Source organism: Alternaria postmessia, assembly GCF_024291825.1.
Source record: "Alternaria postmessia strain BMP 2775 chromosome Unknown scaffold_67, whole genome shotgun sequence".
Taxonomy (NCBI): Eukaryota; Fungi; Ascomycota; class Dothideomycetes; order Pleosporales; family Pleosporaceae; genus Alternaria; species Alternaria postmessia.
Window position 1 is genome coordinate 41,373 of NW_026260140.1, and position 26,680 is coordinate 68,052.

A 26,680-nucleotide genomic window follows, 5' to 3' on the forward strand; every position below is an offset into this window, starting at 1 on the left:
GCTTCGATAATCTCAGTCAGATATGACGTAGCAGGCTTGTGGTGGGGAAGGCTGAAGTCTTGGCTATTGCACAGGTTCAGCTAGGCGATGAAGAGGGGTAAACCTTCTACCCTGCTTTACCTTGCAAACAACTCCAAAGACGATGGAGCCTTCCACCAAACCCGGCATTGCCAAACGATTCGTTCGACGGGTGAAGGATTTCGGTTCCGGCAGGAAATCAAAGTCACATCCCACAGTATCTGAATGTTCACCCCATACAACAAGTCCAAGACGGCCACCTATACCACTTGCGGAGGACCTTGCAATACAATTCCCAATAGCCTCTGGTGCGCCGGCAAGCGCTTCTCATGTTACCAATACCAGGAATGATTCTATTTCCCATGGTGGCAATGACGATCGTGCATCAACATCTTCGAAAAACTACGAAGCTATTACTCATCATGAAAACCCACCATCCAACGATGAGACTCACGCTGATGCGGTTAGAGTTACATCGATATCACAAACAGCAGTTTCTCAAATTAAGGACACCCATAGCCGGGAAGAAGTAGAGCTCACTCAAGCTGATGCGCAGCTCACGTCTTCTGTACCTCAGACCTCGTCAACAACACCAAGCGATGCAACTAGTCTCTTGAGAATGCCCGGGACCAAAGAAGCGAAAAGGTGGGACGAGGCGCGTTTGGAGTTTGAGAAAAAGCATGAAGCGGAGTGGAATTTCCTGAACGATAGGTTGAAAACACTCGCTACTAGCGATTGGAGTTCGAAGTTCATCACCGCTGATCTCGATCTACCCCAATGTATCCAGCAGAATTCCACCTCAAAAGAAGTCGTACATCGTATGAAGCGATGGTTACCAAGCTTAGCTTCTGTCAAAAGCGTTGTCATGCCTATAGCAGCTCTCGATCCTAACAAGCTTGCACCTATATGTTGTGCAATCGTATTCAGTACCACTGAGGTAAAGTTCCTCTGTCTAGGTGCATGAACTGAGTTAATCAGCGCAGCTTTTTGTCAACGGTCCAAATCCGGAATTTCGAACCAAGGCTCTAGACGCTTATTTCGAAGCTGCCAATACTATCAGTGAATGGATTTCCTACGAGACGACATCGATACAAGAGCCCACAGAAGGAGTCAAGGAGCTGGGAAAAGAGCTTCCCAACGTGTACATCATGGCATTACACCTCATGCATGATATCCAATATGCTACGTATAAATTCCAAGCCGACTCTAAGCTTGAACGACTCAAAGCGAAAGGTCAGCTGACTTTCAAAACCGCTATGACCATTGTTACTTACGATTGAGATTCCAGCTACCACGACGTTCAAAGACCACACCGTTATATGGGATGAGAGGGTCAAGGACATCAAGAGAGTTCGAGCTACCTTGTCCCGAAGAAGAAAGGCAATCGAAGAAGAGGACGCTCTGGGGGACAAAGTGGCTAAGATTCTCGAATGGATCAAGCAAAAGGATGACCCAGAAGAATCATTGAGTAAGATTGAGAATAAGATTACATCTGAAAGACGATCGAAGAACTATGCGCAATGTTTCCTTGACTTGGCCGAATACAGGACCTGGTTCGAGGCCTTCCATCAATGGGAGGATACGACAACACAGCCAGAGGTAGTCCCCTTACCCCGTGTTCTTTGGATCAACGGTTCTTACGGCACGGGAAAAACAACAATCGCGTGAGTCGTACTTATACTGGAGATTCTCTAAATTGACATCATGCAGTTATCGAATCTTGTTGACTTTACAAGCACTTGAAGTCGTACAAACTCCGGATGAGCCGCTCCTAATTATCCCCTACTTCTGCTCCGCTCTAGGTTCCAAGAGACCCGACTGTGAGACTGTCATCCGCTCACTTGTCAGGAAGCTATCGTGGAACTCAGATTACTCAGTTGCTGACCCCGCGCGCTCGATCTACACTAAGTTTAGTAAAGGATTGAAAGAGGACCCTTCGATCGACGACTGGCAACAAGTGTTGGGCGACATCATTCTTGGATATGGTGCAACAGCGAGACTCGTGTTTCTCGTAGACGCGCTTGACGAGTTTACCGATATTACAGAGGGGGCACATTTTCTCGACCGTATGCGGAAAGTTGCAGATATGCATCCCAACGTGTATCTCATATTCATGTCACATCATTATGTTAGAGTGGATCGATATTTTGACAGATCGATTCTGCTACAGTATGAGGTTCGGCAGGGTGACACGAAAAAGGACGTGGAAGCCTTTATCGATACGGAAATTGCGTTCCGGAGACAGGCGCCTGGCTCTAAAGAGTCCATCTTCTGTATGTAACGTGGCAATGACCGGTTCAATGTCGATCCATCTGCTAAATTGGGGACAGTTACAGCAGGTCATAAAGAGCTTGAAACCAAAATGCGGCAGCTTTTGTTAGACCGGGCTAGGGGCATGTCAGTACTTATCCCACGTCTTCAAGATTTATACTTACACCTGTAGGTTCGTCTGGATCAAGGTTTGGCTTCAGATCCTATTGCCTACACATCATCCACAAAAGACTGTGCTCAGCGCGAATCGTGCCCAACACCTGCTCGCTGAGTTGGATGACTCAAAGAACGACACCCAAGACGAGCAGCTCAGAACAGCCTATCAACGCCTCTGGACGCAAAACGAATACGATGACTTTGTCGAGACAAGGCGAGACCTTTTCCGCTTTGTTCTTTGTTGGCTTACGCCGTTGTCGATCCAAGAGCTAACGAAGATTCTGCGGGTCGGTCATGATCACAAGGGATCACATTATGAAAGCCTAACTGAGGAGTGGGTACGCACTCTAGGAGCAGATTTTCTTACCATCGACACTGAAAGCATAATCACATTCGCCCACGACTCCGCAAGGCACTTTGTTCTTGGTCTTGCTGAAGATGGCCAACAAAGTCCTAATACGGCACAGCCACTCCTGTTCCAGAGTGAAAAGAGTCATCGTCAGGTGATGAGGCTGTTCAACACGTTGTTTGGGTCACCTGGACAGTCAGTCCATGATTACGAATTCATTCATTCACTTGGAGAGTATTTCGAACGCCATTTACCACGGCACTGCGAATTGGCTGTACTTGATCCCCTCGTTGTTGACAGTTCATGGGAAACGTTGTTCGATGGAACAAGTAGCACCTTTCATGCATGGCTGGTCTCTGGACAACCCTGTAAGACGCGATTCACCATTCCTCCTGAGATCATCCAAGATGATAGCGTCTCATGCAAAGCAGCATGGCTTGGCTTTCCGTGGAGTCGCGCTGTATCTGACAAATATTTCGAAACTCTGGGACAAGACCGACAGTACTGGGGAGAGCAAGAACGTTATCTAAAGCGCAGGCTTGATGGCTCTTTAGACTTTGGCGCTTTGACAGTAGCGACCAAGAGTCATAACAGGTACGTAGGATTGTTCTTGCTCCTTGGCGTTCATCACTTGCATGGTCGGGCAATTGTTCTGGAACTGATTTCGTCCTTCTGCGACTTCGCTGGGTCTTCTGAGAGTGTTCAGAAGTTTTTAGGATCTAATAAGAAGCTATATTTGGGGGTATTCTTTAGGAAACCGATGGCCCTCAACTTCTTCCTAGATCATATCACCCAACGTTGGGAGGATGCTGAGAACGCCGCCGAGCACACCGAAAAACTAGAAACGGTACGAAAACAGGTGGGGGGTTTGCGGGAACTAATGTTGATTGCGAAATATTCTTCCAAGTCCAGTGGTACATCAGCTTAGGGTAGTAGGTAGAACAACTTCCAAGCACGGCTTGCCGATCTGTCGTCGCTTTGCAAGCTTCGTAAGGTAGATGCCTGGAAGTTATAGACAATCTTCAATGCCAATACATCTCCTTCGTTTGTTGCGTATCGGTCCCGTGCGTTCGAGGAAATGGTTTCTCGGCTTCTGGACACGAGGGGATGATATGACAGACACTTTACCATGGTCAACTGATGGCTGCTTTTTCGCAACAGTATACCAGATGGCGATGCGTGTCAATGCTCTGAGCTTGGGGGCTAAATCCTATTCCCACTTTCTGGTCGAACCTCGTCTCTTGAGCACCGGATGAACAAGTAACGGATACCTGTTGTGATACTGATGTACGTCGATGCTTCACAAGTCACATATGACAGTAGCATAGCATATGCCTCGCTTGTTTCTGGTGCATTGTCAACCATCCTCCCCTGTTCCGATAAGCAGTCCTAGAACGGATTCCAGCTACCGATCTGCTCCGACCCCTACAAAAGTGGAGATACATCATTTTCTGCGTTTGCATGATTTTTTAGGTATCTCGCCTCCCAATTCTTCAGCTCCATCTCCACCCCCGGAGCTTTCGGTGCACTCATCAGCGTGGTCGATGGAGCGAACGTCGGACTGACCTTCTCCAACCACGCTATGACCGGATCGGCGTACATGTTGTCGTGTGCAAAGACCATGCTACCACGTCGATACAACGCTTCGTCATCGTTCCCGTAACCAATCTCCTCAAGTTCACCGTCTGCCTCCTCTTCGTCTACGTCGTCCCCACCAAAATCGTCACTCTCGTCACCAGTCTCGTCGTCGTCATCTTCACGATCCTCGTCACCCTCCACAACCTCCACAACCTCCCAAAGCTTATCATCATTCCCCGTCCACGCCTCCCCACCCATCAACGGACTACATATCGTCTTTTCTCCCAGGCCCGATATATCAATCGCCGCAATCTTCAGCGCTAGGCAGGCTCCAGGTCTGTTTTCCACAGGGGGCACATCGGGTATGTTACCGCTCGGCCACAACGTGGGCAGGTTTGCAGCGAAAGTCTTCCAATGAGTCGTTTTACCTTTAGCGAGCCATCTGGCGCGGTAGGCGGAGAGTGTAGAGGTGAGGCCGTGGGTATGCAAATGGTATTCGGCGCGCGTTATCGCGCTGGCGATGCTGACAGGGGAGGATGGGGAGGAAGGTGATGATGCAGTTGTGAAGGATAGTGCAGAGGACGGGCGGCGTACGCGTATCAATCGTGTCTTAGTTGAACTGAGAGACTCAACGCGATTCTTCGAACCAAGTCGATATCTCCTCTTCCCACCTTTTGTATCCCCCCCTATCTCCACAGCGTCTTGCTCGTCTTCATCCAACTGTCCAGCTGCTTCCCAAGCCGGATTGGGGAAACACGGATCCCCCCACTCCCCCTCTCTCGACCAGAAATAATAATGCGGAACATCGCATCCAAGAAACCTCACAAAGAACAAATTCTCCAACACCCTTTCCTCCTCCTTCTCCCATGCTCTTCTTCCACCACCACCAAACCGTCCAGTGCCCCTCCCCTCCCCGCCACCACCATCCCCCCAGTGGTAGTCCAGATAAGCAGCCACATACCCCATACCCCCAAGCCTCCACAACGAACTCTCATAAACCTCCTGCACCAACCTCGTCCTATTCCTCCTCCTCTGCACATGCCTCGCCGCTCTCTCCTCTTTCCTCGCCTCCCCTTTACCTTTAACCTGCAACACCTTCCTCTTCTCCAGCCCCCATTTCCGATACGTATCCGCCAGCCCTGGCTTACTCTCGTTGTGGTGACGAGGGCCCAAGTGAAAATACATGTGTGCATTCCAACCCTGCACCAACGTGCGCTGAGCCCAGTCCACACCGCTTTCTACAACGGCGTGCCGGAGCGTGCCGATTAAATGGCCGTTGCGTGCTGCGGACCGTGTGCATGGGGAGAGCAATGGACAAAAGTCTGGATCGACGCCAGTCGGGTATTTGGAGCCTAGCAGGACGAGTTTCTGCTTACTCGAGGTGGTGGTGAGTCGGAGGGGTGCGTAGGGTATGGCCCGTGGTTTGGGCTCGGAGAAGGAGAAGAAGCGTGGTGGGTGGGTATCTGGTAGTTGCTCGTGTGGCCATTCGAAGAGGCGGAGGCGGCAGTCTGGTTTGGTGTCGCGGTCCATGGGGGGTTCGGGACTTGATTCTGTCGATGTCGAGTTCCAGGATTCGTCGCTGAGGGCGTGGCCGAATTGCTCGCGCGCGTACTCGTTTCGACTTGTTTCTTGGGCTTCGATGTCGGCGTCGCTTAGCGTGTCGTCGCTGACGCTTTCGTCGCGTTGTCTCCTTCTTTCCTTTTCAATCCTCCTCTCGTGCTTTTCTTCAATCTGTCTTTGTTTGTGTGCGGCTCTTCTTTCCTCCTCTTCTTTCGCCTCTTGTCTCTTTCGCTGGAGTGCGAGCACGGCATCTTGCTCCGCACGTCTTTCTTCTTCACCATCGTGTTTCAGAGCCCATGCCATCTCAACCTTTTTCATATCCTTGCGATAGATGCCGCGCTCCTTTGCTTGATCGACAAGCTCCTTGTAGTTGTAGTTATCGTATTTGGAGTCAGTCTTGTGCTCGTCGCGTACTTTATGTGTGCCGCCCCGCCTATGTACAGCAGCATAACGGGTTGTGCTGGGTTCTGAAGGCTCTGGCGAGCCCCCATACAGCGCGGGATTATCCTTCTTTGGTTTACCTTTGGGCATGGTGGGTACTGCAGGGTGGTCTTGAAAATCTGGGTATAAGCGATTGTAACATCAGATATAGGTCAGCTTGTCAATGAGCAAATCTAGGAGACAATATTGTGGCCGCACTTGAGCGGTGTTGCCGCTTCCTCGAATACTTGGGACATTTGTACTCGTCGTGAACATGTCTTTCAAGAGTCCTTCGTCAAAGACGCGCGCTCAACTTGCTTTGTGCCTATACCTAGCCTTTGTCCGTGTCAGTATCAGTCAGTGTGCAACTCGAGGTAAGCGTAAACACAAGGCACAACGCATTGTATCACTTTGGTGGTATGCTCGAAAAATTGATTCGTAAGGGTCTAGGGTATCTCACTATGGCGCGTTAACTTACATGCAATCATATTAATAGGAAGTAGCTTACAGTTCCGATTTCTCGGCACCCACCTCCCGCTTCTCCGCTTTGAAGTCGAAGAAGCCCTCTAGCTCCATCCACTCTGCGGTAAATGCCATGACGAGTTTTGTCCAGTCTTCTACCGTGTCCATGTCTAGGTGCTCTCCGTCGTCTTCGATTGTGTGCCACACTCTTGGAAAGGGAGTTGGGATCATGTGCAGGATCTCCACGCCGCGCGCCATGAAGGGAACGTGGTCGTCCTGCACGAAGCCGCCCATGAAAGCATCGTTTTGTTTGTTCGCGTCAGGAAGGAAGGGGCGTTCGGCGCGGGGTTTCTTGTCCTTGCGCTTGGCCATCTTGGACTCGTGATTTGGAGAAGATTTCATCAAGCCCAGCTTCTGCAAGCGTGCCTCGGCCGTCGCCATGTGCTTGTATGCCCAGTGCGTGGTCTTGAAGTAGGACGGTACATTTGGGCCCTTGGAGCCAAGGAGGTCGAGCAACAGGAACAAATCGATCGAATCGAGCGGGGTGCGGTATATCGAGGACGCGGCGTGGAAAGTGGATTCCCAGTCTTCGGCGAGAGCTCTGTGCACGTGTCAGTTACCAACTGCGGGGGTGTAGACGTGAACCATACCGCGCGCCATACAGACTGTCCGTGTCGGTCCAGGTCTTGAAGGCCTCCTCGCCGTCGAGCAACAGGATCTGCATTCCCTTGTGCTCCACGTTAAAGTCGTCCGGGTCCGCCGCAGCCCACTTCTTTGTCAGCGCCGCGTCGATGCTGCGAGCGATGTGCAAGATCATGGCGCATGGGGCCGCGCTGTCGATGGCTCCAATGAAGCCTTTCGGTGTATACTTGCTGTCATAATGCGCGACCAAGGCCAGGCGCGAAACATCCCCCTGAAAGCTGCCCGGTGGGTCGCGTGTCGCAATAACATTGACAAACGGCACTTCCTTGCCTTTGCTCACCGGCGTCGTCGACGTCGAGTTGTGCATCTCTATCCTCCATTCCGGCAGCTGCGACTTGAAGAAATTCAGAAAATGCTGGCGAACAAGGGCATTGCCGTCTGTCCCCGAGACTCTGGGGATCAAGATGGGCGCCAGTATCGAGCCCTTCTTTATGTCGAAGTCATCGCCCGGCCCGGGTAGGTGTTTGAGCGTCTCATCCTCGAGGGCCTGGTAGGCGTGTCCGAGAGATAGTAATGAAATGAGCGGCAGCAGCGCGAATGCGAACAACATCTTGCCGACGTGTCACATGAAGAGCGCGCGATCAATCCAGAACGCGGCGGGAAGATAGCTCAGGGTCGCGAAAGGAGCATACCGACGTCGACGGTCGAGTGGGTCGAGGCAATCGTGGCTTCTCTCGACCAACGCCAGCCTTACCGGCATCGGCTAAAGTTCCCGCACCGTGCCGATCACCACACACACACGTGACAGCGCGACAACCTCAGAGTCTGTTTGCGGTTTACCTCGACCCTTACACGCCCATACAACCTCATTGCTGAGTAAGCGTCGTGCTAAGGCATACAGCAGGCGAGGTTGGCAGTCGCGCGACAGAGACGTCAACCACCCGCCGACTTGAGTGAAGCAGAGAAGTGCAATTTTTTCCCACGTCCCTCAGTTGGTATGCAGCCACGACTTCTCGCCTTTGCGGCCGCTTTTCGAAGCTCGGCACCAGCAAATAGAGGCATACGGCCAATGGTCAATGCTCGCATCAATGCCTTTGTATGCCGGAGTTGCCAGCGGAAATTCTCCGCCTCGCCAACCTTGCAGTGGTTCGGAAAGTCTTCCAAGTCGGCAGCCAAAACCGTTGAAAAAGAGCGAAGTACGTTGCGCAACGATCTGGCCTACATGCAAGAGGACAAGGACAGATGCGAAGAACATGATTGACGAAGAATTCAGAATACAAGTCGAGGTTATTGATCTACGATGCGGGCGATGCACGAACCACATGGATATCCTTCTGGAAAGCAATGGCTCTGCTGCAGTTTGGGACCACCCTCGTTTTCGGTGTACCGCCACTATGGAACAACACAAACCAACCCGATGAGCGAGTAAGAAAGATGCAAGCTATCACGGGTAAGTAACTCATGTTCATGCCAACTATTCTTAACTCTCGTTACTTCTACTAGTGGCCATGATTGCTACCGTGCATGACAATCCCGTGGTCCAGCAGCGGAGCTGATAACAACTTCCTTTCCATGTCTTTCCACCACAAGTTACACAAGTTTTACTTCACTGCGATTCGTTCCTATCAAGTCTAATCTATCTACCACCCCTATCACACATCCATAACATCTACACCCAAATCACCAAGACTAACAGCTCCCCACAGTCGGCGTCCTAGGCACAATCCCCACCTTAACCCTCGCCTACCTAACCGCCCCCTTCGTCCACCAAGTCTTCCTCCAAATACCCGAACACGCCCGCCGCTCCCGTTCCGACCTGATCCGCTTCGCCACCTCTCTGCGCACCAACCCCAACCAAACAGCAAACACAAAACTCGAATTCGTCACCCTACGCATCTTCCCCTTTCGCAAGCACACCACCGCTTTTCTCCACGAACTCCGTGCTTTACCACCGAAACGCTTCCGCCTGGCAAACATCGAGCTGCCGAAGAGCGACGCTTGGGCTCAGCGGCAGCGGGAGAAAGGCATCGTCAAACGCATGGGAGAAGTGGTTCGTGAGCCGCGGTTCAAGTTCTATGTCAAAGAAGGACGGTTGTATACGATGAAGACGGGAGTGCCGGGCGTGTGGGAGGAGGTAGCCAAGAGGATCCAGGAACAGACTGTTGAGGAAGAGAAGGTTGTCAAGGGACTTGGGGTCAAGAGGCCGGCTGTGCAGTTGGGAGCGAGGAAGTTGATCAGGCCTGCTGTCAAGGTTGGCGACAAGGTCAAGAGGCAGACTACTCGGTAGATGGACAAGTGGGTAGTGTGGTAAAGGGGTGATCACATGGTGGTGCAGGAGTGATATGTAGTGATACGTTGTATTGTACTGTGTTGGGGCGGATATAGCCTGATCGCTCAGGTGGAAAGAACATGCTAAGCGAAAGGGTACATGTACATGCCGTCCACCCTTACAATGATTCGTCGCCGACCATCCACCTAGTATACCAAGCCTGACCGCTTCTAATCTAAGCGTGTTCCATGACCTGGGGCTTCTCCTTCTCCAGACTGCTCTTCTCGTGGTAGTCCGCAGCACCACTGTCGTGGTACACACCAGAGCGCTCGAGGATATCAGTAAGACCGACCTCCCTGTGAACCTCAGCCCAACGCTCCTTCTCGCGCTCGGCGGTACCGACGGAACCGAAGAGGGTGTCCATTTCTTCCTATCAAGGTCGTTAGTACGGCTCTTACAGGGATGTTGGGAAGAAGGGTGACTTACAAGAGAAAGACCCTTGGTCTCCGGGAAGAAGAAGAAGATGAACGCCGCGCCCATAGCTGTGAAAATACCGAAGAAGATGTACGTTCCGTAGCGCAGATGCGTCAACATGTCTGGTGTGACCTGGCCAACGATGAAGTTGTTCATCCAGTTGGATGAGGCACCAAGCGCGATACCATATGGACGGTTCGACATGGGCCAGATCTCTGCAATGACAATCCATGCACAAGGACCCCAGGAGTAGCCGAAGAAGATGACGAAAAGCCAGACCATGACGCAGGCAGCCCAGCCGGCGCCCTGGTGGTTTGGCCAGTCGTCTTCGTAGGAAGCAACGATGCCAGAGATGATGAAGTGGCAGGCGGCCATGCCGATGGCGCCCGAGACGAGGACGGGCTTGCGACCGAGTTTGTCGACGTACATAACTGCAGGAACTGGGGAGGATGTTAGTGTCATAATCTAGACCTAGGGATATTCTATGATAAACTTACTGGTTGCGAGGAACATGACGATACCGACGACACCAGTCGCAAGCAGACTGATCGAGTTGCCCGACAGGCCCAATCCTTGGAAGATAGTCGGTGCGTAGTACAGAATCGCGTTGATACCAGTCCACTGCTGGAAGAACATGGTGAGCGTAGAGATGGCCACACGCCTAAACATGCCCCTCGTCGTGAACAAACTGCCAATAGCGACGAACTGCAGCTTGAAGATTGAAAGCGCGCTCATATCCTGGAGATGAGGGAATCGCTCTGCGAGCGACTTCTTCTCAAACAGACTCTGAGCGCGAATCTCAGCGTATTCGAGTTCGATGAGTTCGTGGTCCTGGTTCAAACCACGGAGGCGTGCGAGAACGCGGCGAGCCTCCTCCTCTTTGCCGTGGTGAACGAGCCAACGAGGAGAGAAGGGCATGAAGATCATACCGACGCCAAGAAGGACGGCAGGAGCAAGCTGGAGAGCGAGGGGAAGAAGCCATGCAGCCTCCTTTTGTTCCCTGCCAGTGCCACCAATGTAGTTGGTACCATAGTCGATCCAGAAACTGATCATGATACCAAGCGTAATGCTCAGTTGCTGGAGACCGACAAGAGCGCCACGGACTTCGGGAGGCGCAATCTCGGCATTGTACATGGGTACAATCATGGAGAGCGAACCGACACCCATACCCGTTATGAAACGACCACCGAGAATAGCGTTGTGGCCCTGGCCTGCGGAAGCGGTGCATTGAACGACGACACCGATGATAAAAATGGCAACGTTGACGAGAATAGCATATTTACGGGAGAGGATCTCGGCGAGGAAACCAGAGTACATTGTTCCGAACCAAGCACCGAGCTCGAGAATGGATACGAGCCAACCTTGCTTGGAGGAGTTCCACGTAAGAGTCTCTTGGTCCTCGATGTAGTTGCCCATATCTGATCATCTGTCAGTAATATTCTTGGAATTGTGGTGGTGAGGTACTACTTACGCTGCTTGAAGGAAGGCATGGTGAGCACACCAGAGAAGACACCCTGGTTGTAACCATAGAGGAGACCTCCCAAACAAGCGAAACATGCGATACCAAAGACTCTGGCATTCTTGACCAAGGCCATGGGTCCCGAGGCACCAGCAAGTGCTTTGCGGCGAGCCAAAGCGGCCACCTCAAAGTCCCCAGCACCACCGCCGACAGGAGCCATGATGACGGTTCAGGTAACGTTGGTAGATGGAAAGATCGAAGTAAAAGATTGTCGAGAAAACAACCGTTGGGATCCCAATACCAAGGAAAACATGGGGCAAGCAGGCCCTACATATGCATTTCCAGATCGCTTGTACGGCACCCCAGGTCAGCATACCACTATTTCGGGTAACAGGGACTGCATGCTGAGTGGTCGTGGGTGCGAAGCTTTCTCGTGGCGGGTAAATTGGCGGTTAAGCTCAGTGGCACCGACGCTTATTTTGGCGTTGCGGCAGCGATTCAAGCATCGGTGGCTGTCATGGCATTGGCGCGCCATTGCTTGTAACGTGCGGGAAGGAAGTAAGCTAGAAGCCACTGACGGCTGGGCGCACTATTGATCAGACGCGTGGAGGGCTAAGGCGACGCGGGGAGGGTTGGTTGGGGCGCACCCATGATGAGCAATCACGGCTGATTCGACGTGTTTGTGAGGTCGTTACGTCTTGGAGCTGGCACGAGACTGACCGGTCTTTTTGAAGCTGACATGACGGGCTTGGGGAAGACTTGTTGGATGTGATGATGGTGTATATCCTGATATCTGGTAGAGTCACAAGCTTTATCGTCAAGCTGGTGCATCGAGAGGCATACGAAGCGGCCGTTGCGCATCGTATAGATTAACAACGTGCATTTGCCGGTCCGCGGACATCCATGCTGCCAGGCCCCGCCTCCTCGAACTGGTACACTCCAGAGTGTGGAGACTCCACAGCGGGATATTAGCGTGTTTTCTGCATTCTGCCTAAATGCCTCACGCTCTCGGCGTTCACATGGTGCGAAGGTCTGCGGCGCTGCGGTAGAGTCGGAGCTTTTGACGCTGTTGTAGTCACGGGGCTGGTGGACAGTTCCGTTCCAACCTTATTTCCGTCGCGATTTGTCGTTTGCACGTTGAGCAGATGATGGATGGGCGACCATGGAGTTAGCCGCGCGGAGATGAACGTTGGAATTTGGGCACGTCAGGCCCACCGGGTGGAGATTGCAGCCAATCAGGACGAGGTAAGCGCAACGTCACGAGCTCGCTGATCTTACCGATGTTAGATCAGCCTTGACCCATGGCATAGCGTCTCTCCTTACACCAACATTCCATCAACGAACGCCTCGAACGAGCTCAGTGGTATATCTCTATGTGGTTGTTTCCGAACTAAAGTGAACTATGTTGCACAAATCGGTGGGTGGATTGCGACACGATGCGATCATACCCTCAGAGCTGTTACATAGTGATGTCTTTACAGTTATCTACTTGTTCTTGATCACACCAACTGGATAGGCGAGGTTGACTTCATGTACTTTACAACCTTGTGAAAGAAGGTGTCTAATAGCCTGCAGGTCCGCGTTCCACCGTCTCAACAGTTTTCGCAAGACTCAAATCTTTAGAACAACATTGAAGCAAGGTGACGAACACGATGAAGCAGCGCAGCTACCGCCCACAGATGAGAGAACGATAGAATTGCAGGCCCTCGCTTACCTGCGATTACGAACATGTCAGGACGATTAGCTCTTGGATTTTAGCAGGTCAAGGCGAGCTACCACTATGCTTTCTTCACAATTTACTAGAAGTAGCCCTCTAGCAAGTCCTGAACGATATCTCATGAGCGAGCAATGCCATTAGGGGTTCAGGACAGCGTGAAGTAGTGCTGCTCTTTAAGGCCAGCCACGATTGGTCAGCTTTGAGAAGGTGGGGTCAAGCGCGCCGAGCATCCCCTCCAGAACCGCAAGATGCGAACAATGGAAAGAGGCACGTTGCTATCACCATAATAGAGCCTACACAAGGTCGCGAGCCCTGGTGAAGCGTGGTTTCATGTGGTGCAGTACTGATGAGGTGTGCCAATGCGGCTCAGCACTCCTTGAGGTCTGCTCCGGCGTCATTCAACATCTCCCGCCTCATCTCTTTTCCACGACAGCATTAGGGGCCATTTGTCTTCTCCGGCACCTGCAGATTTGCGACGTTAAGTCACTTCGCCGAGGACGCGGCATCGTCTCCAGGCGCCCCCAAATTTTATCAAACGACCAACCTCGCCGTAACTACACATAGACTGATATTTCAGCCCGCACATAAGGAGGCGGCGAAGTTCTTGCCGTATTCTTGAGCGTCAATCCGGATCAGCCTTTTCGACCCATTTTGACACCGTCGTTTGTTTCGCATCGGCGCATACCCATCGATCTCATATGGACCGAAGAGGTGGCGAGGGTTTTCGTGTCAGATTCTTTGCCGTATTGGAGGCGGCAAAAGCACTCTGTCAACAGATCTGGTAGTGTACCTTCATCGGACGCCGACATCCTGACGTAGCGCTTTCGTTCGACCCATATATCTGGCTCACAGCTGTTACCCGACGGCGCTGGCGATGGTTTCTGAATGAGACTTGTACCACGTCTGACGCAAAGGTCATCACAATCACCAACGCAAGCTTGTTGATTATGCTGATAAGGTAGAAGTGCCTGGTAAGCATGCATTCACTTAGGAGTTATAAGTACTGTGTGAATCAGTTCATCAATTGTCATCTTGGTCCACACCAGCGTCTCACAATTGAATCCACGACAACATTACAAATACCCGCAGAATTTCCACGAGATGGAGCTCTTTCATTTGCTCCTTTACGTACTAATCCTTGGCAGTGTTCACGCTTCCTTGCCTTACCATCTTTCCGATACTGGTCAGTCGATGATGGCTTTAAAATTGAACCAATGACTAATTCTCACCCAGACGACGACCCGTTAGTGCCTAGGGACGTTTCAAGAGCCGATCCGTATCTCCTGAGCACAAGTGTCAGTCCTTCTGGGATACTATCTTCCGCGCCGGCAACCGTCTATCCGACTAAATCGACTCCCAAGGTAAACTCATCCCGTGGTACGGCGTCAGTATCGGCAACGTCTCTCGTCAGTTCATTGACACCGGCCTCTTCTGGGTTGCTTTCAACCTCTGTTGCGTCGCTATCGAATGGATCGAGCCTAGTCTTTGCCAGCAGTATCTACCTGACTTCATCGAGCAAGCTTTCCATAGAGACTTCTGCGAGCGGAGTAGCTTCGTTATCAGCCTCAACGATATCAACATCCTTCTCGGGAAACTCGAATAGCTCTCAAAATCTACCCACATCGATCACACCTCTCTCTTCATCAGCATCGGTAGGACTGTTATCCAGCTCCAGTCATAGTACACCTGATACCACTATTGCCGTCAGCCCAACTCTTGTGACAACTACTGTCACTACGTCGGATGGTGCGCCAAGTACTATCATAATCACCACCACTCAGTCATCGGACACCACCGCTGGGGAGATCATGTCTTCAAGTCAGCCGTCGCAAGCTGCTACAACTCCTGCGGCGATACCAACTGGACCCAGTCTCGAAGCTGTGATTGGCGGCGTAAATTACCAGCTGCCTTCTTCCGATCAAGATGCAATCGACGTAATGTTACATGACGGTTCCATCGCTCAGCTTCTCGCGAACAAGATCATTATCGGAGGTCAGACTGTAACCGTCCCATCGGACCCGACCAGCGAAACAGCACTTTCGGATGATATTACCGCGAAGCCTGGGGAAGCTGCAGAACCGGAAGAAGGCGACGACGACGATGACAATGGCGATGGTGCAGGTGGAGGTCTTTTCGGGGCGCTTGGCGGTATCGCAAAGGGTGCCACATCTGCCATCGGAGGTGCCATTGACGGAGTTGGTTCTGTTACTACAGGTGCCCTTGGCTTTGCTGGAGGCACAGTCGGTGCAGCAGCTGGCCTTTCTGAACCACTATCCGGTGCCGCTGGCAACATGGGAAAGTTCGTATCATCGCTTAACGGTATCCAGAAGTCTTTTCCTGGTAGCGAACTCACCAAAGGTGCCCTGGATACATTCACAGGTGCTCAATCACTCGCCCGACAGTCCCTGAACTGGATGAAGTCAACGGCGAATCTAGCTCAGGACTTCCCTAACCTACCGGCCGACGTTCAGTCGAAGCTTAAGTCAACGGCAGCGGACTTCACTAAAGACGATGGCCCTTTGGCTCAGTGCAAGGCGGCTATGGAAGCTTTCCGGGACTTTCATTGGGAGGAAGCCGAGGTACCAAGCCAGACGGTGGACCCAGATACAACAGAGAAAGCCACGAACACAGCCTCGCTACAAAGTACTCAAGGCACTTCGACTGCGCAGACTACGTCGATGAAGTCATCCACTGCCATATCATCCACAGCGATGAGCGCAAGTTCTACAGTCACTTCAAGCCAGACGTCTTCTTCTAGCAGTGAAACACCCACACCGACCCCAGACGCTACGAAGAGGTACGGGATCATCAGCGAGTACGGGACATCGTGGGACACATTCAACCAGTTCATTACTGAACTCGATGGGGGAAATGGATACCTTGCCAAGTTGGACAGCACCCGGCAACAGATATACATCGCCAAGTTGAATGCCTCGCAGGTGTCAGAGATAAAAGAGCGATACGACTTCATCGGCAGCGTTCTTCCGTACGAATTCGATGAAACTATAGACCACAGTATTGATGAGTTTCGAGCGATTGGCCAAAGTCGCTCTTTACACACTGATCTAGGTAAACCTCCGGCACCAAAGAGTTTTATGGGTTGGTCTGCAGCCTCTTTAGATCCAGTTCCTCACTTGATACCACGAGCGTTGCTACCATCAAATCCTGATGCACCTTGGTGGAAAAAAATGCTTTCCGCCCCGCCGCGCGATATCGATGTAGCAGACTCCGGACCTCAGTTCGATCCACCTTATCTGGCGGATGCTTCTCTGGGGAAAGGAGTCACCATCTATGTTCTGGACGATGGCTTTGACACAGATAATGTTGTATGTTTGTTTTCGTATTAATCATCCACCTTGAAGCACGGGAGCTGACTTGAATAGGATTTACAAGCTGGCACACGTTCCGTCAATACAATCGTAACCCCTAACGAATTGACGTCTTTCCCGGTCATACCGTATGATCCAGCATACCCTGACAGAACCATGCCTGAACGAATTCAAGGTGGCGACCATGGAACGATGTAAGTGTCATAGTACATGAACGTGAGCGCGACAAGGCTGACAAAGAGAAAAGGATGGCTACAATCGCTGCTGGAGTCGAACGAGGAATCTCGCCCAAAGCAGATCTATGCTTAGTGAAGACCAAGAACACGATGAAAAGCAAATTCGACCCCAATGTCTCATACACCTTACCCATCACGACGCTGGCTTTGGCATGGTTCATCGATGCGGTGATAAAAGATATAGAGGACAGAACAAGCCAAGATCCAGGAGCAAGGTCTGTTATCAACATGTCATGGGGTAAGCGTTTAGTTATCAGCTTCTGATTGCACCAATCCGTAACTCACCATCCTAACAGGCATACAAGAACCTGGTAAATCAGACGATGAGATTGAACGAATCACGAAAATCTTCGAGAATTTTCTGGATTTCTGTAAGGCGCGGAGTATACCTGTGGTGGTTGCTGCGGGGAACATGCCAGCGGTTAACTTCGTTCATGATAGCTTTCCACAAAGACTCTGGACAGCCGATGATACCATGATTATAGTCGGAGGTGTGACTGACAGTAGCGCCTTGTACGAAAAAACGGTTGAAGACCCGAACAACCAGATAACCGTGCATGCGCCTGCTAAACCCGTCACCATCCCAAAATCTGGCGGCATAACCCCACCTGAAGGTGAAAGGGAAGGAACAAGCCACGCTGCTGCGATCACGGTAAGAAGGTATGCACGATTGGATGTATGTCGATGCTAACTTGTACAACAGTCAGGTCTCATTGCATATTTGTATGGTCTACCGAACTGGCAAGAGATTCCGTATGTGCAACAAACCCCCATGAAGACGATATTGAAGGACCATGCATGGCTGAGGAGCAACGCAATCGCCAGCGATGATCGGACAGCAGGGAAAGTTGTGTACAATCTCGCCAGGGGAGACCCCTTCCACGGTTCGCACTCTTGTGTGCAACGTCGTGACAAGTTCGGAAAGCGACAGGACGAAGAGCTTTGTTCCCTCTCATCCATCCTGCCCACATCTATGAGGTCAGTTCCAGGAAACAGACAGACTCCCGTCCCTCTTGGTGTTTTGACTAATGCTCTACAGCTCTTCTGGGACGACCTCTGCCTTTCCTACAAGTGCTACCATGTCTTCCATGACCTCCTCCCTTTCTGCACGTGTCAGCATATCTTCAGCGACTGCCAATTCTTCCTCCACGCCACAGAGCAGTCAAATGAATAGCTCTACCAAGTCTCTCGTCTCGTTGGGTGGAATGGATATTTCGCCAGCTACTTCTTCATCTCAAACCCCGGAAGCGTCATCAGAGTCCCCTCAGCCGCCGACGTCTCCCACACCTACACCTACCCCAGCGCCTACCGAGACAACTGAACAATCGGCACCACCAGCAACTACATCCGATGGATGGGTAGCAGCTTGCGAAAGATGCCATGATGCCGTACAGGCGTGTTTGGTCGAATGCAGACGTGTTGATCACTTCTGCGCAAAGTCCTGCACGTGCGACAAAGCTGAGCAAAACTTGGACTGCACGGGATGTGAAATTCCCTGCAATAACTAGACTCACCAGCGATTTCATGACTAGGACTGTAGTTTCCAGGCGATATCGGTGTGAGACAGCTTAAATTGCGTCCGAGGAGAATCGGCATGCAGGCGAAGGTCATGATCTCGTTACCTGCTTTTGATTGTTTTAGGCAACTCTGTTCTCGCCTACAGTAGAGTTGTTGAGAGAGTTTTGGTCTTCTTTATCTTCCACTGTCATATCCCCACTGTCTTTACCTTTGGCAAACGTTCTTGTAACATGCATGGAGAGGTTCGTCTTATGGGGTTTCTTTGAACACTGTCGTTATTAAGGAAACACTGATACAAAAAAATATCATCGAAAAATGGCTTGTTAATTCCATCCCACGACGCCTTCCGCTAATGTCAAAGGCCGCTGGGTTGACCCCGTCATGACCGAGACTCTTCTTCCAATGATGCCCTTGTCACCAACACCCAAATGCAGTTTCTCTGGTAGATGCATCATGCCTCCTAGCGAACTCCCGATTTCGAAGGAGTATAAAGAGTCTGCTATACTTTCTGGTGGTGGCGCGGAGAGATCGCCGTCACGACTATTTCACGCCGTTAGCCATCTCCACCTGCTCCAAAACCCAATGGTAGACCAGCATGACACGTACTGTATAACGAGCCAATGACTATTTTGTTGTAAGGCATCGTCAAGGCCCTGGCACTCGACACTAGTACCAGATTTGGAGAGCGGGTTGGTAAAAAGTAGAAATATTTCTTGTTCTGAATGCGTTCGTGCTAAGTGGGAGGTTGGGCGCATGACTGCTATTGAACCGCCTTGGCTGACGCGATTTGAGCTACCGTTGCACATCTTAGATGTGATTTGATGTATAAGAGTGTCTCGTTGGTGGACTAGGTGCTATGCGGACAGCACTTTGAGATCGATGCGAGGGCAATGTTACACAAGACGGGAGAGTGTAAAAGCGAGTTGGGCGTGAAATTAGATATGATCGACGATAAGAGCCGGGGAAAGAAAGACTATGTAGTTTTCAGAGTGTTCACACCGTTTCATAACTTGGTTGTTGGGTATTTGAGGGTTGAGAGTGAATGCGTGTCTTTGAGCAAGTTTCAGGAGAGCACCCGATTGGTCAATGCACATGCGCTAAAATCCACCATGGTGCTCTCAAGGTGTTTGTATGTACATCAAGCGACAACAGTATACATGGAGTCTACATCATCCGTGTCATTCTTTGTTCTTCTCGGATCCCATTTCATAGCTTAGATGGATGCCTTGAGCACGCTGAACGCGTCTGCGCGCGATCCTAGGTAACGCTCCTCCGCGGTCTTCCAGTTGATGACGTTCCAGATGTTCTTGACATAGGCAGCCTTGCCGTTCTGGTATTGGAGATAGTACGCATGCTCCCACTGAAACTCCAATTAGTCACACACGACCATTGCCACGAGGCTAAGAGCGACTTACCATGTCGACACCAAAGATGGGAACCTCGCCCTTACCAACAACAGGATCTTGGTCCTTGGTCGTCACGATAGACAGCCTTTGCTCCTTGCCCATGTCGGTTTTGATTAACCAGCCCCATCCACTTCCTTGGATACCCAGCAGAGCGGCGTTGAAGGATTCCTTGAACTTGTCCTCATCACCCCATGTCGCCTTGATTTGCTTGACGAGCTCCGGCGCAGCAGAGGTTTTGGCCTCATTCGAGCTAGCAGGTGCAAGGTTTTGCCAGAAGAGCGAGTGGTTGATGTGACCACCAGCGTTGAATTTGATGCCTTGCTGTATGGAGACCTGAGAGGTGATGTCGGAGGCTGAAACAGCCTCGGCCTGGGTCTTGAGAAGCCCGTTCAGGTTGGTGATGTACGTCTGGTGGTGTTTGCTGTGGTGCAGCTCCATGATCTGGGCGGAGATGTGCGGCTCCAACGCCTGTGATCCGTGAGTATGGCGTATGCTGAAGCGATTCGATCGTCGGATGTTATACTTACATCGTACGCATATGGCAGCGGAGGAAGAGTGTACTGTGGTGCAGACATAGCGCCGTATTCGAAGGGTTGTTGTTCTGATGCAAAGACGGTAGGTACAGAGATGAGGGGAAAGAGAACGAACGACAACAACGATATGCCCCGCATGATGCCTGCCCCTCAACACAATCGATAGGTGTGGAATTTTGAGTACGTTCGTCAGAATGCTTGGTCGTCACCAACAGGGTGCTCTGAATGTATGCCGCCCGATCGGGTTTAGGGCTCTGGAAACTGCCTCAATTGCGCGCGATGCCGCTCAATGTTCCGAGACACCCTCTTCACAAAACGAAACAAGAAAGCAAGTAGATGAGGAAGTAGTGCCTCTCGAATGGATAGATGTTATGATACTTGCTGCTGTAATGCGAGAGAAGAGAAGTAATGGCTAGCTATAGTCTGCTTTGGAGTGTGTAGCTGCAAAGGAATGACTCAAGATATGGAGTGACAGAGAATGATAGTGACCGTACCCTTGAAGTGCTTTAGACTCGATGACTGTTGTTGTGCAGCGTAATGGAAATGCAGTGCTACGCAAATGCGATGTTCAGATGAGATGAGAACCTCAACGTGTTGCTGTTGTCGGACTTCGGGGTCTCGAACTTGCCGACATAGGATGAAACACGGCTTAACCCGTCTTGGACTAGTCACAAATGTCGCAATCATCACACATCTCGTGCCTGAACACACCTCGTGTGTAACATTAACCTCAACGGCTGCATCGATGACTTTAATCTCTACGTGAATGGTTTCGAAACCACATTTGGACAGCTCTCACAGGCAGTTTATCTCCTCAAGACCTTCACTAAAAGTGTGTAGTCCGTATAGATCAGGCTGCTTCCGGCGTCCTGTTCCCAGATGAATCCGTCCCGATCCAGCAGCTCGAAGTCGTACCTCCATAACAATCTCGCCATGATCAGCCTTATGCTTTGCTGCGCCATATGCCTTCCAATACATGCCCTACTACCAATCAAGAAGGGACGACTGGCAGACCTATTGTCACCATCGAACCCGTTCTTCTCCGCACCTTCCAACCATCTCTCCGGTCGAAAGCTAGCAGGGTCATTAAAGTACTGTGACGATCTCTGAATTGTGTATAGGTCAGCCGAGACAATGGTGCCTGCGGGTATGTATGTTCCCGCTATAGTGCAAGAAGGAGCAGTGCGTTGCGCTGTTTTGCCGTTCGCCGGTGGAAGCAAGCGCAAAGTCTCCCTGATGCAAGCGTTCAGGAACGGTAATCGTGCAAGCCGTTCGCCCGTGATGTCGGCTTCGCTGGTGAATGTAGAACGTATCTCAGCGCATAGTGTGATGTAAGTGTTTGTGTACCGCAGGACATGGTAGAATGTAGATGCTAGCGTCGTAGCTGTAGTCTGATACCCAGCGAGTCTTGCAGCTATCAGTAGACGTCATTGCGGATTGAGAAAGGATGCCACTCACGTTAGGCCCATCGCGTTACTAAAGAAAGCATCCGCGTCGAGCGTCAATCCTTGCTTTTCGCTGCCCATGATAGCCGAAATGAAGTCTTCTCTGCCATCCTGCCTATCAATACAATCGCGTAGTCTCTTGGATGGGACAAGCTTCGACAGCTGAGAAGGAATCGGCATTGCGGAGATAAGGCTTCTGGCTGTCTCAAGCGCAGGGGCTACACCAGGCATGACCAGCATGAAGCTCAAGGCTTCCACTATAGGCATCGATCCTTTGCCCAATCTTTTCAAGGACTCATATGTTGCTTCACATAAGGTCAGCTCGATGTCAAGTGTTTATGGTGCCGCACTGGAACTTACGTCGTTTTCCAGCCATCAATGGCTCCCCAAAAGCAAGATCACCTATGATTTCCCAAAACATTGTCTCTAACTTGTCGGCAAGATCTATCTCGGTACCGTTCACAGCAATATCGTCGAAATCGGGCATTGCTCTTTCGATATGCAGTTTCTGGATCGGCTCTTGGCTCGCGAGTGCTTGAGGTGTGAAAGCTTGTTGAATCACTTTATGTAGTCTCTTGTGGAGCGCTGGATCCGGGATAGTGATGAGAGTTGGAGCATTCAAGACAAGGTCCGAGAAAAGAGTCAAGAACGTTCCAGCTTTGGAGAAACGACCATCTTCTTGCTTTGCATATATCGTAGTCTCTGCCTCGAATGTCGCGAATGACACTTCGTTCGGTGCGATTCGGACGACAGGCCCTGTCTGTTATTAGCAGGGTTGCTTCTACAATACAAGTCTTGGCAGTTCTTACCATATCTGTTATGAAGAGCTTGAAGATCTGAATTGAATTTCATGCGGTAGAGAGCCCTCATGCCCCATATCTTCTAACTATCAGGAAAACAGTATTCAGTTTTGATTCGAAGAACGCACTGGGGAGAACTTTGCTAGGAATGGACCAGGGACATGAGCAAGTGGGTGCAAATAACACCCATAGATTATGACCGATGTTAGAACGAAGATGGCCTGCGAAGGCAAGCTTGTCAGTACACAGTGATGAGTCGAAGTATAGGAGTGTAAGAACATACAATTGCTACTATTGCGACAGCCTGCGGAACGTTTTCCAGCTGCTGTACATAGGAGATTCCTGCCATAGTGGCTTTCGCTGAGTGTGCTTGGAGTTTGGACTTCGGTATCCAAGGATAGATAGTTTATTGTTCCCACAGAAAACATGAAAAACTGCAAAGCACACCACACGACTCGTCGACCCTGTGGCATGCAAATCCAGTAAAGTTCTTGTCGTGAGTGGTTCGATTCCTTCCTTTCTCGTCCTAGGCATTGCAGCCGCATTCACTGGCGCAGGACCGTGGACATCTTCCACGTCGAGACTGCTTGCCGATTCTCGCGTGCCGCTATCTGGCTAATGACGCTAGAATAGTTCGCTCCTTCCACAAAACAATAGCTTGACATTAGCGTAGGATTCTCTGAACGCTGGTTACGACGACGTGCAGGCGTCGCAACATGCTCCCGCATCTAGAAAGTTGTTATTGCATGTAGGGTGCCTTAAGATGTACTATGCGTCGCTAGCGGGTGGGTCAAATGCATGTAATTTGGACCCTGAACGGTCCGCCCCGCAAGCCAGCCTCCTCCGTCAGCACAGAGTGGCTGACGACCTACCCACGTGGAATCGTGAGAAAAACGCCACAGATTCGATGTTTCTCGTCAGGTGACACGAAAAGTCGTCGTATGTAGTGTGGAGTAGAAGGATTCGCTTCGCGCTCAAAAAGGTTCATTGGTGGAAAATCATCATGATCTTGAACATAACGCACGGTATACACGCATCTGTGGCGAGAATAGTATGTCATAGTGGTGCAGCCGTTGAAAACGTGCTCGCATTGCAGCAGACGAGAAATCCGAATTAGTAGTCGCCAATGCACGCACTGCAGAAGGAAGCACTTCTTACGCGGCTGGTCCAGACGGTTGGGGCGTACTCACTGATACGTGCCGCTCAGGATGATAGCGTGCGCGACATCTGGACTCAAGTGTTACCCTGATTCTGTCGGAGACGTATTCATCGTATGGATGTAAGGGTAACGTTGATAAGCTGGAAGGAATGACGCGAATAGCCGGTGGCTAGATTCCAAGGCCATTCGTAGGGTTCCCACAATTAAGTAGACGAAAGAAGGACGTCCTCCGACTCACAAAGCTCTGTGCTTGACTCGTAGTCGCCGCTAGAACGGAACTATTGCAACCAATCGAATAGAAGTGAAACGGAAGTCACGTGCCGTCTATGTCCAATGACAACATGTACAAATGCTGTTATCAAGTTCTTCGTGAGAGAGAAAGTGTGGATATCCAATAAACTCTTATTCTGTGTTACGATACTCTTTCAACACGAAACATATCGTAAAATGGGGTCGCTCTCATATCAGTCCAAGCTGGTTTCTTTTGATGAATCCCGAGGAACCGGATGCTTCACGACACTTCCCATTCGTGTCCATTCTCGAAATGATCTAGCTGATGCAGCAAGTCGTCAATTCGTCAAGGACTGGGCTAGAGAGATGGGAGATGGGCGAGAACGACACACCTATTTCTCTTTCTCGCCAGTGGGGAATTGGTCATCCTTGATTTATCCCGAGGCCGTTCCGGAGAGATTGGGTGTCTTAGCATACCTGTCTGACTTGGGATTGATTCATGATGGTAACTATGTCATCCTGCTGATCTACTAGCGCTTCTAACGAGAACATAGATGGCGGCGAAGGTCTCAGTATCGAAGATGCGCAAGTTGAGCACGGCGATCTTTATGCCGCCTTGGATCCCGACGATGTCAGCACCATGACTCCAGATTCAAGAGCGATGAAGACCAAAAAACTTGTTTCGCAGTGCATTCTTGAATGTGTCAGTCTTGACCGTGAATTGGGTCTGAAGATGCTTGCTGCGTTCCGCGACGTCTGGCTCGCGATCAGCGAAAGAAACAGCGACAAGGAAGCTCAAACTATGGAAGAATACCTGAAGTATCGGAGCGAAAACGGCGGAATGCTGTAAGTAATACAATCACTTAGTTCCCAAACCTTAGCTCATCTTTGCCAGGGTATTCTGGCCAATGCTTCAATTCAGCCTTGGGATGTCTATCTCAGAAGCCGAGGAAGCACTTGTACAGCCCATCATCGACGCAGCCACTGAAGGACTTCTTCTAGCAAATGACTATTTTAGCTGGGAACGGGAGTATAGAGAACTGCAGTCCGGCCAGTCGAAGAGGATTGTAAGCGCTGTGGACTTGTTCATCAGGACGAAGGGACTTTCGATCGACGACGCAAAAGATGAAGTCAAGCGCAAAATCATCACGGCTGAGCGTGACTTTTGTGAGCGCCGTGATGAACTCTACAAGGCCTGTCCCGACATATCCTTGAAACTGAAACGTTGGATTGACTGCGCTGGCTTAGCTGTTTCGGGGAATCACTACTGGTGCTCGGCGTGCCCGAGACAGAATGCATGGAAGCACGCTGATACACCTATCTCCAATGGTGTCAAAAGAAAGCTGTCGCATGGTGCTGTGGTCATCAAACAGGAAGCTCCGGCGAAGAAAAGGAAAGACTCTCCCGTCTTTGACTTGGAATCCAGCGACAGTGAGTCTGGCCTCTCTGAGGTCTCCAGTTACCCCTTCTACAAGCCTTCAGAATTGGCACTGGAGGCGCCATCAAAGTATGTTTCAAGCATGCCTTCGAAAGGCGTCCGGGCCACACTCATCGAGGCTCTTAATACATGGCTTCATGTGCCATCTGATCGGATCAAGGCCATCATGTCAGTGATCAATTCACTGCATAACGCCTCTCTCATTCTCGATGATCTCGAGGATAATTCCCCGCTTCGAAGAGGCTATCCATCGACACATGTTCTGTTTGGACAGGCCCAGTCAATCAACAGCGCTAATTTCATGTTCGTTCGCGCTGTACAGGACGTCGCACAGAGCTTGAGTCCAGCTGCTCTTGTTGCGGTCCTTGAAGAACTTGAGGGCCTGTATCTAGGTCAAAGCTGGGACCTGTACTGGAAACACAACCTCGCATGCCCAAGTGAGGCTGAGTACGTCAACATGGTCGATCACAAGACCGGTGGCATGTTTCGCATGTTAATACGACTCATGCAAGCGGAGAGCGAGGTGACACCGCAGTTAGACTTCCACAGATTGACACTGCTGTTCGGCCGCTTCTTCCAGATTCGGGATGACTACATGAACTTCCAGGATTACACGGCACAAAAAGGTCTCTGTGAGGATCTAGACGAAGGAAAATTCTCGTATCCAGTTGTATACTGCTTGGAAAATTTTCCGGAGTACCGTGGGCACTTCCTAGGTGTGTTCCGGCAACGCCCTACGATCGCCACCGTGGACGCACATCCTCTGTCGAAAGAGAGCAAGCAACATTTGACGGCTTGCCTGAAGAAAAGCGGAGCATTTGAGAAGACGATTGCTTGCCTGACGGATATGGAACGCGATTTGGAAATAGAAATCGACCGGCTTGAGCAGCAGACAGGCGAGGCGAACCCAATGCTTCGCTTGTGTCTCGCAAAGCTCAGCGTCAAAGGCATTGCGAGGATTGGTGAAGTAGGCACTAGCAAATGATCGCTCGGGGGCCTTGCTCTCCCGCTAGCCACAGCCGTCTTGTGCCGCTGTGGGTCGCTTAGCTGCAAGGACACTAGTTGCTAGCACAAACGGGAGACGAATCCTACGTATTTATTACTTCTTGTTGTAGTTTTGCCTTAGCCCACCGGCCTTATGCTATCGTGGAAAGTGTTAAGTATCTTGTTCATGTACCCAGGTACCCTTGCTCCCACATGAAGGATCGCC

General features: G+C 50.9%; 10 protein-coding genes across 10 annotated transcripts; 4 read left to right on the forward strand and 6 right to left on the reverse strand.

The window, feature by feature from the left end:
- Positions 1–476: 476 nt before the first annotated feature.
- Positions 477–3,722, forward strand: J4E82_008397 (uncharacterized protein; the record flags this gene model as incomplete). The annotated part of the gene is made up of 7 exons (XM_051734630.1): positions 477–481; positions 538–955; positions 1,002–1,251; positions 1,307–1,682; positions 1,729–2,291; positions 2,349–2,415; positions 2,462–3,722. 7 exons carry the CDS (start codon positions 477–479, stop codon positions 3,720–3,722), a joined length of 2,940 nt encoding a protein of 979 aa, XP_051585593.1.
- Positions 3,723–4,219: 497 nt separating this feature from the next.
- Positions 4,220–6,463, reverse strand: J4E82_008398 (uncharacterized protein; the record flags this gene model as incomplete). Its single annotated transcript, XM_051734631.1, has 1 exon — positions 4,220–6,463. The coding sequence occupies one exon, from the start codon at positions 6,461–6,463 to the stop codon at positions 4,220–4,222; it is 2,244 nt and encodes a 747-aa protein (XP_051585594.1).
- A 335-nt stretch (positions 6,464–6,798) lies between these two features.
- Positions 6,799–8,066, reverse strand: J4E82_008399 (uncharacterized protein; the record flags this gene model as incomplete). The annotated part of the gene is made up of 3 exons (XM_051734632.1): positions 6,799–6,811; positions 6,861–7,415; positions 7,465–8,066. 3 exons carry the CDS (start codon positions 8,064–8,066, stop codon positions 6,799–6,801), a joined length of 1,170 nt encoding a protein of 389 aa, XP_051585595.1.
- A 478-nt stretch (positions 8,067–8,544) lies between these two features.
- J4E82_008400 (uncharacterized protein) lies at positions 8,545–9,743 on the forward strand (the record flags this gene model as incomplete). The annotated part of the gene is given in 4 exon segments (XM_051734633.1): positions 8,545–8,552; positions 8,564–8,652; positions 8,730–8,906; positions 9,163–9,743. The coding sequence occupies 4 exon segments, from the start codon at positions 8,545–8,547 to the stop codon at positions 9,741–9,743; spliced, it is 855 nt and encodes a 284-aa protein (XP_051585596.1).
- Positions 9,744–9,960: 217 nt separating this feature from the next.
- Positions 9,961–11,878, reverse strand: J4E82_008401 (uncharacterized protein; the record flags this gene model as incomplete). The annotated part of the gene is made up of 4 exons (XM_051734634.1): positions 9,961–10,155; positions 10,212–10,639; positions 10,697–11,617; positions 11,671–11,878. 4 exons carry the CDS (start codon positions 11,876–11,878, stop codon positions 9,961–9,963), a joined length of 1,752 nt encoding a protein of 583 aa, XP_051585597.1.
- A 2,711-nt stretch (positions 11,879–14,589) lies between these two features.
- On the forward strand, positions 14,590–18,114 carry J4E82_008402 (uncharacterized protein; the record flags this gene model as incomplete). Its single annotated transcript, XM_051734635.1, has 5 exons — positions 14,590–16,701; positions 16,759–16,898; positions 16,952–17,178; positions 17,237–17,592; positions 17,644–18,114. 5 exons carry the CDS (start codon positions 14,590–14,592, stop codon positions 18,112–18,114), a joined length of 3,306 nt encoding a protein of 1,101 aa, XP_051585598.1.
- A 667-nt stretch (positions 18,115–18,781) lies between these two features.
- On the reverse strand, positions 18,782–19,264 carry J4E82_008403 (uncharacterized protein; the record flags this gene model as incomplete). Its single annotated transcript, XM_051734636.1, has 2 exons — positions 18,782–18,998; positions 19,065–19,264. The coding sequence occupies 2 exons, from the start codon at positions 19,262–19,264 to the stop codon at positions 18,782–18,784; spliced, it is 417 nt and encodes a 138-aa protein (XP_051585599.1).
- Positions 19,265–19,671: 407 nt separating this feature from the next.
- On the reverse strand, positions 19,672–20,535 carry SOD2 (Superoxide dismutase [Mn], mitochondrial; the record flags this gene model as incomplete). The annotated part of the gene is made up of 3 exons (XM_051734637.1): positions 19,672–19,818; positions 19,874–20,332; positions 20,392–20,535. The coding sequence occupies 3 exons, from the start codon at positions 20,533–20,535 to the stop codon at positions 19,672–19,674; spliced, it is 750 nt and encodes a 249-aa protein (XP_051585600.1).
- A 668-nt stretch (positions 20,536–21,203) lies between these two features.
- Positions 21,204–22,991, reverse strand: J4E82_008405 (uncharacterized protein; the record flags this gene model as incomplete). Its single annotated transcript, XM_051734638.1, has 6 exons — positions 21,204–21,804; positions 21,856–22,147; positions 22,203–22,598; positions 22,652–22,721; positions 22,771–22,863; positions 22,926–22,991. 6 exons carry the CDS (start codon positions 22,989–22,991, stop codon positions 21,204–21,206), a joined length of 1,518 nt encoding a protein of 505 aa, XP_051585601.1.
- Positions 22,992–24,248: 1,257 nt separating this feature from the next.
- Positions 24,249–26,455, forward strand: J4E82_008406 (uncharacterized protein; the record flags this gene model as incomplete). The annotated part of the gene is made up of 3 exons (XM_051734639.1): positions 24,249–24,537; positions 24,587–24,878; positions 24,928–26,455. The coding sequence occupies 3 exons, from the start codon at positions 24,249–24,251 to the stop codon at positions 26,453–26,455; spliced, it is 2,109 nt and encodes a 702-aa protein (XP_051585602.1).
- Between the last annotated feature and the right edge of the window lie 225 nt (positions 26,456–26,680).